At 50.3% G+C, this 12,013-nt stretch overlaps 1 protein-coding gene across 4 annotated transcripts in view; it reads right to left on the reverse strand.

The window, feature by feature from the left end:
• Positions 1-12,013, reverse strand: part of LOC118223252 (receptor tyrosine-protein kinase erbB-4-like) — a 366,133-nt gene that overhangs the window by 90,160 nt on the left and 263,960 nt on the right. For all 4 annotated transcript variants that reach the window (XM_035409520.1, XM_035409521.1, XM_035409517.1 and 1 more), the window contains exons 5-8: positions 10,008-10,073; positions 5,212-5,330; positions 3,343-3,484; positions 243-356 (exon numbers count right to left, since the gene is read on the reverse strand). In XM_035409520.1, the coding sequence (XP_035265411.1) occupies positions 243-356; positions 3,343-3,484; positions 5,212-5,330; positions 10,008-10,073 (441 nt within the window). The remainder of the gene's footprint in view (positions 1-242; positions 357-3,342; positions 3,485-5,211; positions 5,331-10,007; positions 10,074-12,013) is intronic.

Below are 12,013 nucleotides of genomic sequence, written 5' to 3' on the forward strand. Positions count from 1 at the left end.
CCATATTTCATAGCTGAGCATTAACCTGTGGCAAGGCCACTGAGCAATGGAGAGAGAGATATTTCTCTCTGCTTATTGTGCTCCATTGAGCCACAGCAGTACTGTACTGGCCTGGCTTGTGCGAATTGAGGATTTTATTTAAAAAAGGGAGCTGGGCGGAGCTAGAGGATAGTGGGAGGAGCCGGGGGCGGGGCCAGCAGCAGGGGGAGTGGTTTTCAGGTTGCCCGCGGAGGCGGAGTCACCTTTGGGACAGATGTCGTTGCAGGGCATGCATCGCTTGATGCGGTTCTCCTCCACCTCCATCTTGTTGCTGGGACAGGCGCGCACGCAGGAGCTGTGATCCACCACAAAGTTATCTGCAGGGCAAACAGAGGTGGCGTTTCAAACGGGTTCACTGAATGACGAATGGAACTGCACACAGTACACCGTGCACCGAATGACACAATGCACATTTTATACTTCCCATTATTTACTAAAAAAAAGGCGTTGTTTTTACAAGAGAAATAAGTCTGAATAAGAGCAATCTAATAGTGTAGCATCCCACCAGTGATTCACAGCTACTACATTTCACACATCAGTCTGAGGCCCACATAGACATTAGCACTGCAGCATCACAGAGAGGATCTCCTTATTTAAAAATACAGGGGAAGCTACTGAATGAATTCTGACGGTCCACAGCAATGGTGAGCAATCCTGTTCCTGGAGATCTACCAACCTGTAGGTTTTCACTCCAATCCTAACAAAGCACACCTCACTCAACAGCTAGAGCAGGGCTGCCCAACCCTGTTCCTGGAGATCTACCATCCTTTAGGTTTTCACTCCAACCCTAACAAGGCACACCTCACTCAACAGCTGAGCTGATAATTAGTAGTCAGGTGTGCCAAATTTGGATTTAAATGAGGATGGTAGATCTCCAGGAACATGGTTTGTTACCACTGACCTACAGTAACGCCCCCTGCAAACAGATGACTCTAACAGACAGAACATTGTGTGTGTGCGTGTTGACGTTAATACGGCGAGCTCTCTTGGGGAGCGTCTGCTGATTGGGGAGGGGGGGGGGGCGTATTAAATCACATCCCCCGTGACTGCCTCCTCTCTCCGTCCCAGCTGAACCCACTCTCTGTTACAGGGGTGTCGAATCCTATTTCTGAAAAGGGCCGGTGTGAGGGGGGACGTTTAGTTTTAGCCCAGCACTACGGAACCTGATTCAACTAATTAAATCAAACAATGATGATTAAATAATGACGGTCTTCAATCAGGACCTTGATAAGTACAATCAGCCGTTGTAGTGCTGGGCTACTACAGAAGCCTGCGCCCACACCGGGCCCTTTTCGGATAAGATTGGACACCCCGGCTATATTACATCCTAAAGACGTGCCCTTCCTACCCCTCCAAAAAGGGTCCCGTCCAGCACTCTGGGCTGAGGACCCTGGTGTCCCGTAGAGAGACCCGGGGCGGGGACAGGGCAGAGTGGTGGTGGGAGTGTCACTTTCATTAAAACACTTAAACTGCATCTATGGAGATTCGTGGAGCCAGAATGGCGCCCAGTGTAGTCAGAGGAACAGCGCTATAAGGAAGTGGCCTGTGTTTGTGGGAGAGAGTGAGGACATGGAGTGAAGCACAAAGAACCCGACTGGATCGCATGAGTTCAGTCCTCAGCACAGCATTCGAGTCGCTGAAGTTGTAGCCTTTAATGAAATTCTTTACACTGCTTGCCTCGGTAAAAAAAAACAAAAACAAAACAAAACAGAAAACAAAACAAAAAAAACAGGCAAGTGCATGATGGTGTTTTATGTGCACTGCACTTTGGGCATCTGCTCAGTTAAAATGCAGACTGCACACTGCAGGGAACAGAGCTACGGTCACTGGTGACACCAGCCTGGGGGGGTCTCAGCCTGGGGGGGTGCGGGGGGGGGGACTCAGCAACAGACTCAAATGAGAAGTGAGGGCCGGTGGTTGGAGCCTCAGACAGCCGATCAGAGGCAGGGGAGGGGGGTGGACTGTGTCCCTAGTAGTGCTCAACCACCATCTTCAGGCAGGCACCCACTACAAGCATAAACCCAGGGATTTAAATGTCAGTGTAGCAAAGTTCCACCTCCAAACTTCCCAGGACACCTTCGTCCCTGCTGAGTCAGTAAATGTTAATTGCCCCCCCCCTCGCCCCCCCTCCTCGCACTGCTAGCCCCAAGGCCATGTGTGACGGTTAGCGGGGAGGGGGTCTGTCCTTAGCTTCTTCCGACCAATCAGTGTGTTGAAACCACTTCCATTTGTATAATGGCCGAGGTCAATGCTGTACGACTTTAAGGACAAACAGGAATGTTTGTCTCGTTACAGTCGCTGAAAAAACCACAATAAATAATACAGTTGCAATGGTAAAAAATACAAGATCTGGATCTGAATCCATTGCACAAGCCTGAATGTGAATGTGGAATCCTGTAGGACTACTCATTCTGTGGGTCTATAACCAGACTTTCCCAGCGTGAACTACTACAGAAGCTAAAAAAGAACAACAGCAAAAAAAAACAGCCATTTATGATAAATAAGGAAATCCTTCTGATCATCTGTCTGGTTTTCACTCTCGTCGCTAATGCTTTGTATCTCAGTGTCTTTCTTTGTAGTGTGCAATTTATGTGCACAAGAGAACTCCCAACAGCGTCTTGAAAACCTACAACAGAACACCTACTCATCTCAGATGTTGAAATCAGTAAGAAAATGGAAGGCGATGGTGTGTGATGTGTGTGTCTCAGTTGTTTTTGTTCCTCTTCTTCTTACTTTAACCTAATGTTCAAGACAGCCTTTTATCCCTCATGAACAAAAGCCAAAAAATAAGGAGCCAGCTGACTTGATTATCAAGCAAAAAAGGATTCTTATTTCTGTGATTTCCATTGCTTTTGTACATAACTTATTGAGGGAAAAAACAAAAAAAACAAATGGCTTTAAAACTATCCATTATTCATGTTCTATAAAGTATACTCCAGATATAGTGTAGAGGTGTGTGTGGATGCATGCTGGTGGGTGAGGGCTTGCATACTCAAGTGTGTGTGCATGTTTGTGTGTGCGTATGCGTTGATTCTTGAGTGCATGCTGGTGCATGTGTGCATTCAAGTGCCCATGCGCATTCATGTGCGTGTACCTTTCTATACATGCATGTGCACTTACTTGTGAGCGCACGCTGGTGCATGTACACATTCATGTGTGTGTGCACATGTTTCTGTGGTTGCTCGTGCGCTGGTGCATGTGTGCGTGCTGGTGCACGTGTGTTTGAGCGTGCCCGCTCACGTGCCCGTCGCTCCCCGCGTGTGTGCATGCACGAGCTCGCGTGCAGGGGCGTGGGGGTCTTACGTGGACACTTCTTGACGCAGAACGCTCCGTAGGTGTACTTGGCCCTGGGGTTGTGCTCCAGCTGGAAGGTGGTGGGGTTGTAGACGAAGGGCTGAGGACACTGCGTCACGCACGCGCCGCTGTCGTTGAAGTTGGTGCAGGCCTGTCAGATTAGCAGATGTACCATTAGCAGACAGCATTAGCAGATGTAGCATTAGTAGACACAATGTCAGCCGGCGTTAGCAGACACAGCATTGGCAGAAGCAGCGTTGGCAGACATTGTGTTAGCAGGCGCAGCATTAGCGGACAGTGTTAGCAGATGTAGCATTAGCACACACAGTATTAGCAGACGCAGTGTTAGCAGATGTAGCATTAGTAGACACAATGTTGGCAGACGTAGCATTAGCAGACGCAGCGTTAGCAGACACAGTGTTAACAGATGTAGCATTAGCACACACAGTATTAGCAGACGCAGTGTTAGCAGATGTAGCATTAGTAGACACAACGTTGGCAGACGTAGCATTAGCAGACGCGGCGTTAGCAGACGTAGCATTAGCAGTCAGATGCCTTCTCAGCATGTGTCAGCCTGTGCTAATGTCTCCTCCAGACCTCATGATTCACTTTTATTGATGAGGTTGTGAAGACATCATTCATCACAGATCATCTGCTGCACAACCCCGTTAAATCTTCAAACGCAAGTCTGAGCTGATGCACGCCAAGGCGCACAAGACTTTCCCCGTCTTCTGTCAGTAAATTACTGAGGTGCAAATAGTAATAATTGTAACCACTGATGCAGGATGGCATTTAGGCGATGAAGAAGCGAGAATTTCTTCTTTTAATGTCTAATTCAAGTGGAGGGAGCTCAATAAATCATAACCAAAATGTTGGAACTCCTGGAAAAGAAGTTTCACACTGACACAATAGACTGATGGAAACTGGAGCCAATGAGCAGAGCGACTGTGGCGGCTGGCTTATTTTAAGCAGTGCATTCTGGGAGAAAATGGCACTTTGATGGCATCTGCGCAAAGAAAGCAATCCATTACACGACCTTATTTTTACATGTCAAGAATGTCTTGAGCTCACGGCATGAATGAGTTCTGTGAGTTTGTCCCTCGGATAAACAACAGTGCGGACGTGCAAACAGCAGACACAAAACAGTTTAAAAAAGATGCGCATTTCTGTACGCAGTGCATAACCACATGCAGTGTACGTTACTTTCGCCCGTTTTTGTATTCGAAGATGTAACATAAGGGAGGGGTTTGTGTAGCGGGTGTTGTCATGGTGATAAGTGATTGACAGGTCGGGGGCGGACACCCGTTTTTATATTTGAAGATGTAACATAAGGGAGGGGTTTGTGTAGCGGGTGTTGTCATGGTGATACGTGATTGACAGGTCGGGGGCGGACACCAGTTTTTGTATTCGAAGATGTAACAGAAGGGAGGGGTTTGTGTAGCGGGTGTTGTCATGGTGATAAGTGATTGACAGGTCGGGGGCGGACACCCGTTTTTGTATTTGAAGATGTAACATAAGGGAGGGATCTGTGTAGCGGGTGTTGTCATGGTGATAAGTGATTGACAGGTCGGGGGCGGACACCCGTTTTTGTATTTGAAGATGTAACATAAGGGAGGGATCTGTGTAGCGGGTGTTGTCATGGTGATAAGTGATTGACAGGTCGGGGGCGGACACCAGTTTTTGTATTCGAAGATGTAACAGAAGGGAGGGGTTTGTGTAGCGGGTGTTGTCATGGTGATGAGTGATTGACAGGTCGGGGGCGGACACCCGTTTTTGTATTTGAAGATGTAACATAAGGGAGGGGTTTGTGTAGCGGGTGTTGTCATGGTGATGAGTGAGTGACAGGTGGGGGCGGAGGGCGGAGGGCGGGGGACGTACGAAGCAGTCGGTGTCTTTGGGCCCGGAGCAGCCCCCGGCGCACTCCCGGTGACAGCAGTCGCTGACGTAGGGGCCGAAGCAGCGGCCGTCGCACTGCTCGGCGCACACCGTCTTCGTCACTGCGGAGAGGAGGCAAAGAGGCGTTACCACGACAGCGATCACACCGAGCAGACACCGCACACTTTGCCCGTCGCCGTGGAGACGTCGAGATCGGACATCGGGCCGCCGAACGAGCTAGCTAAGCTAAGTTCTGAGCAACGTGCGCTCACGACGTAGCCTCTGTAGCTGCGAGCAGAGAGTAGAGCAGAACGTTGAAATGAGGAAACCAAAGTGGAGAAGTGCAGGAGAGTGAAAACATGTTTTCTGTGTTTATCTAGTGAATCCTGAAACGGGTTAATTTCCGATAGCAGAGAAGCAGAGCCCGATATCGTTGCGTAAAGACCAGTCTGCGCATCGCCGAATAGGAATAAACAGTAAAAAAGCAGAATACGTGTGTCTGCTAGCTTTTTTGGTACTGTACTGCCAAGTTGCATAATCACTGTACTGGAGAAAAAAAACAACTACAGCTTTAGACTACCATACACTGTAAAAACAAAAAGTAAAAAAAAAGTTAAATACTGGCAACTGGGTGGCCAAATTCTTACCATATAAATAGCAGTGGCAATATGTTAAGCATACGGTATCAGGCGGTATCTCTAACAAATGTTAAATGTATTTCAGTGTTTCACCATAAATAATATTATAATTATTTATCTTATAATAAAAAAATAAATAAGCAAGCACTTTTGTTATGTAGGCTATAAAGAACTCACTGCACATGCAGTATCTCATCAGATATAAACGCAATAAACGCATCGGACATTGGTCACATTCAATATGGTTAGCGTCCTTCCAATAATTATGCTATCGCGTGACTGGCCGAGGACGTCAACACAAATGTCGTTTACAAAGGGGTCTGTAATGACCGTTATGTGTGTCACTGGCCACGCCCCGTTCTGCGGCAAGAGCTCCGGACCGCAGGCTTGGGAGACGCTCAGCGAACGCGGAGGACGGCTAACGCCCGGGAGAAGGCCGTGGGGTTTCAGAGCGAGCGGTCAGCCGCTGCTCCGTCAGTCCGTCATGTGACACGACGCCGCGCTCCGACGTGTCCGCGCTGCGTGCGCGCGCACGGCGTCCTCCACCCTCCGGCAGGTGTCGTCGAGCTGACAGCTCGCCATACGGACCCCCCCCCCCCCCCCCAACCCCCCCACACACTCGCCAGGTCGATGGCAGGTACGTCAGAACCGACGGGGCGGAATGGGAGGGATGAGCCCCGCGCGCGGTTGGCGGGAAGCCGCCGGCGACCGCGGTGTGTGGATCTGCTCTGCTGTTCATTCCTTTCTACACCACCTCCCCTTTAACCCTTTAAGGCATGGGTGCTCAGATCTGGACATCGAATCCAAAACCACCTGGCCCTGTTTTTCTTTTCCCCCCAGGTAATTAACTGGATTTGTGCTACTGATTGCCAGATAAAAGGTAGGGTGGAAAACCAGCAGTTCTTCTTGGACTCCAGGGGCCGTGGTTTGAATGACATGGCTATCAGGTGCACGATCACAGATTTCTGATCAGAATGTTCATAACTGAACATTCTAATGCTGATGTCACAATCACTACTGGTGACTGAAGTCTGCAAGTTGAGTTCTAGAACACTGATAGAATTTTGAAAAAAAATAAAAATAAAATACGTTCAAAAATTCCGACCCTTCAAAAAAATGTTTATTTCTGTGTGTGTTTGAGCATCTGCGAGTTGCGCTTGAGTGCGAGTCTGCGTGTGCAAGCATGTGTTGGCGTGTGCGTGCATGTATCAAGGAGAACCTCTAAGCGCTGGAAATCGGGATATTAATCACGTCCCTCGGTGATACATGCGTTTTCCTCTCGATGCACCGCACCGACACGTTTGAGGGGGGAAGTACGGAGCCTGTCGCTGCCTTCACATTATGTATTGCGAGACACTCGCACGGTGATGGATTCAAGATGACCCGCCGCAGCGAGACCGCGGACCTGCCTTCCTCGGTTACAGAACATCAATGAATTCTATTATTGCGTGTAAAAATGAAAAGGCGCACTTTAAAGAAGAAGAAAAAAAAGGGACATTTTATCAAACAAATTACCTCACCAGCAAACTCCAGCATGTTGATCTATTTGCTATTAGACATCCACTTAAAACTGCCGCCTGGCCCTACAATAAAAACCATCAATCTCATAGACTATGCTGAGCACCTTCAATTTCTACTGGGTAGGAGGTGGGGGGCAGTGCGGGGGGGGGGTGTCAAAAGAATTAATCAGCGGGGAGGAGAAGGGGGGGTGTTCTGAGGTGATCCTGGCGTATTTTATGATGCAAAACTCTCTGTTTTGCTGGATCATTTGATTTCAAACTGAAGTCACTCGGAGGTGTGGATGAGGGGGGGCACAGGGCTGGACTCAGAAGCGCCTGCGCTGCCTTCTAATCCACGCGCTTTCCGCCTCGACCGGACGCCATACTGCCGAACTGATCCAGCAAAGAAGAAAAAAAACTTAAGTAATAAATTCTTAAAGAAGACAGTGTGATGCTAAGCCACGGCTAACAAAACCTAGTGTAACATCTTAACTACCAAAAACAAAGAGAAAGGCTAAAAATAACTTCAGCACAATGCTAATTTCCTTTACCGCCTGGGCAAAATACTACGCCGCCTGTGGCTAGCATTCTAGATATATAACAAAAGCGGCACACTATGTGTGTGCGTGTGTGTGTGTATGTGTCTAGGTGTGTGTTTGTGTGCCTGTGTGTCTGTGTATATGTGTGTGTAAGTGTGTGTGTGTGTGTTTGGTGAAGGACGACAAACTGACATGCCACCTAAAATATCCCGATGACCTTCACTTTGCATAGAACCTCATTTCCAGTGATCTAAATACAATGGAACATTCAGAGAAAAAGAAGAAGGCAAGCATGCAATAAAAGCAGGAGGAGAAGGAGAAGAAAAATGAGAAAGAGAAGCAGGGATCTACACAAGAGAAAAAGTGAGGTGGGGAAGAGGAAAAGTAAGTAAAGGTGGAGAGACAGGGAGGAGTGATAACAGACGCAGGGGGACGGGAGGCAAAGATGAAATGATGAAGGTAAGCGGAGGAGAGGATAAGAGGAGGGGAGGGGCAGGCAGGACGACAGGAGATGGATACAGGAAGGAGAAGGAGAGAGATAAATGTGACAGAGGAGAGAGGGAGGGAAGTGACAGGGGGATAAAACAGAGGAGAGGAATCTCAGAAAGAGAGAGAGAGAAGCGAGGGAGCGGACAGAGAGGAGAGAGGAGAGCGGCGCTGCGGCAGATGAATCACGTTCACTGAGAGGCCGGGCGGTCCGGCCGTGTCTCTGATTAAGAATGGCCCGTTCGGCCGATAACATGTTTATGAGATTTATGTATCGATTTCGGTTATTTTCTATTACAGGGACGCGCGATTTACCGCCGCCCCCCTCTTCCCCCGAACGCGCACCCCCTGACCGCTTCTCACTGTCCTGTCGCTGGAACGGAAAGGACACGGCCCGAGATTTAAGAGTGCTGAGAGAGAGAGTGTGTGTGTGCGTGTGTGTGTGTGTGTGTCTGAGCGTGTGTGTGTATGTGTCTGAGCGTGTGTGTGTGTGTGTGTGCCTGTGTTTGTGAATGTGTGTGTGTGCCTGTGTGTGTGTACGTGTGTGTGTGTGTGTGTTTGTGAATGCGTGTGTGCGTGTGTGTGTGTGTGTGTGAGTGTGCCTCTATGTGCAGGAGCATACGTAGGTGGAGTAAACACTCACAAAAGAGTGTGCACTAAAACTGCTGCAAGTAGTCACTGAAAGGAGGTCTGCTGGTGCTTTTACTCTGGATGTGGGAATGGACACATTTGAGATCATTAACATACACGCAGTCCCGCAATCACCCACGACGACCCATCCAGCGTGGTGAATGACAGGCGGAAGAGCAGGAACGAACCGAAACGAGAGGAGAAAAAAAGAGGAGGAAAAAAGAGGAAACGAACTGGGCGGAGGAGGCAGGCAGCGGCCGACTCGGCGTGGGAGAGAACGCAACAACGCAGGACGGAACGCCGCGCGCTCGCTCCCTCCACTGCGCTTTTCCCATGATGCCGCGGGGGCCGGATATAATTACGCTGGAAGTGCTAAAGAGTGCACTTGTCCACGGCTGTGGGCGAGAGACGCAGTCTGTGCTCCCACTGGCTTTGTGAATAAAACCCTCGACTCTCCCCGCAATTATCTCCTACAGGGGCGAGTGGGGGGTAGGGGAGGCCAAGCGCTAGGCTAACCCGCTATTGTTACGGGAGCCAAAGCCGATACAGCGGCGAGATCAGGTGTCATAGAAACGGTCGTCGGGGGAACTTCCTGTTCCTACAGATTGACTTCCTGCTATGGCTCCGGTGGGGGGGGGGCGGAGGGGGGGTGGTGTCCCCAGCTTCCCTTCTTGTTGGCAGCGGCTTGATTTGATATGGTGATTTTTTTTTGATACAGATTATCAGCAGATCTACACTGCATCCATATCCTAACATTAAGAACTAAAAGATGACCTTGCAGTACAAATTATGATTTAAAAACCGGCAAGGGTAGAATCAAAGGCTCAGACTGTTTACCCATTAAGATGACAATCCTGGGTCCTGACAGACTACTTCTGTGAAAGTCAAACCGCGTGTGTGTGAGGTTGCGTGTAAGGGCGGGGTGGGGGGGGGGTATTGCTGAGGTCTCAATGTTGATCCTCGAGTACGTGCGCTGAGCGAATCCACAGGAGAGGGGGGATACTCACAGATCTGGCACTCATCGGACCGGGGTCCCCAGCAACGGCCATTGCAGGATCGGTGACAGCGACCGCCTGTGGACCGCAATGGAGAAACACCATCAGACCCCCGCTACCCTCCCCAATCCCCAATCTACAGACCCCCGCTACCCTCCCCAACCCCCAATCTACAGACCCCCGCTACCCTCCCCAACCCCAAATCTATCAGACCCCCGCTACCCTCCCCAACCCCCAATATATCAGACCCCCGCTACCCTCCCCAACCCCCAATCTATCAGACCCCCGCTACCCTCCCCAACCCCCAATCTACCAGACCCCCGCTACCCTCCCCAACCCCCAACCCCCAATCTATCAGACCCCCGCTACCCTCCCCAACCCCCAACCCCCAATATATCAGACCCCCGCTACCCTCCCCAATCCCCAATCTATCAGACCCCCGCTACCCTCCCCAATCCCCAATCTATCAGATCCCCGCTACCCTCCCCAATCCCCAATCTATCAAACCCCCGCTACCCTCCCCAATCCCCAATATATCAGACCCCTGCTACCCTCCCCAACCCCCAACCCCCGATCCCCAACCTCCAATCTATCAGACCCCCGCTACCCTCCCCAACCCCCAACCCCTGATCCCCGATCCCCTTTACCCTGGCAACAGCCACTCCCCGCATGACCACCCATGTGGGGTGGGAGCCCACTGTTAGTCAGAGTCAGCCATCAGCAGTCAGTCCTCCAGCTACACCCAGCCTCATCCAGAACCTTCCTTAAGGACTGTCACATTTGTCTATAGAATATCCTTACATTTACTATAAAAACTGTGATATTTGTATTTTGTTGTTATTGCCCATTGCCAAATAATTCCTCATTTCCTCACGTACCAGTGCTATTGCCTGAGTTTATTATTATTATTATTATTTTTCCCCGTAGCCTGGAAAGATGAGAGGTTTTGTTCCGCAGGTGAACAGCAACGGGAGGGAGTCCGTGGGCATTAGGGATGCACTGGCGACCTGGGCTGACTCAGACTCCAGGACAGAGGGGTGAGCACGGCCGTCCCTCCCCCTGCCTCCCCCCCCCCGCCCCAGCCTTCAAAAGATCCGGAGGGGGGAGGACAGACTCGCTGCCCCCTCAGCAGAGTCAATGAGGAAGGAGGGAATTCGCAAAAACAACCCCCGGGAACCCCCCCCCCCCCGTTCACCCATGGTCACGACGGGGGAGTCGCGAAGCAGACGGCACCGGGGGGGCCCCCGTCTCTCTGCGCTCTCTCGTTCATTTCACTCGTTCTTTTTCTCTTTCTCTCCCCGCCGGCGTGCGTGCGCTGCCATCGGGGTCTTAATTGACTGACTGATAATTACAGAGCGAGCGCGGCTGCCTGTTGAAGTGTCAGTCCCTTGCCCCCGCTCCTCTCCGGTTAAGAGTAATTATGCCACCAGGCTGGCTCAGCCCTGGCTTATCTGTACAACTAGCTTTCCTCGTCTGTCTCTTCTTCCTCAGACAGCGCACCCCCCCCCCCCCCCCCCCCCCCCCGGTTGTTCTAGAGCCGTTGGGATCACGACGCTCCTCAAAACAAACGAGGGGCAGTGATGAACCACGCACTGCGTTACAGGAGATTACGCACTCTCAGAAAGGGCGTGCTAATGTCCAACGCAGTTTTTGTGTTACTACGTTTGTGCTACTGTCAACAAATCCTGTGTGTCAAAGTTACTACATTTGCGTTACAAATATGCAATCTGTGTGTTACAAAACTTTTTTAACACAGACTGTGTTGAAAGTAACACAAAGTGTGTTGTCCTTAACTAGGTGTTTAAAAAAATGGCATGTTTGTGTTGTTTTTAACACTTCATTTTTGGGAGTGTACACAAAGTGCGCTTCTACACGTCGCCCGTTTCGTCAGTTGGCCTCAGAGTGAAAGTGAGATGGCGGTGAACAAATGGCCAGCGTTCAGCTACGTTCAGGCTGAGCGATTAGTGCTGGCTTCCGTTTCGCCCCCCCCCCCCCCCACGTTTATGAAGCAAAGGGGG

This window comes from Anguilla anguilla, chromosome 3, assembly GCF_013347855.1.
Source record: "Anguilla anguilla isolate fAngAng1 chromosome 3, fAngAng1.pri, whole genome shotgun sequence".
NCBI lineage: Eukaryota > Metazoa > Chordata > Actinopteri > Anguilliformes > Anguillidae > Anguilla > Anguilla anguilla.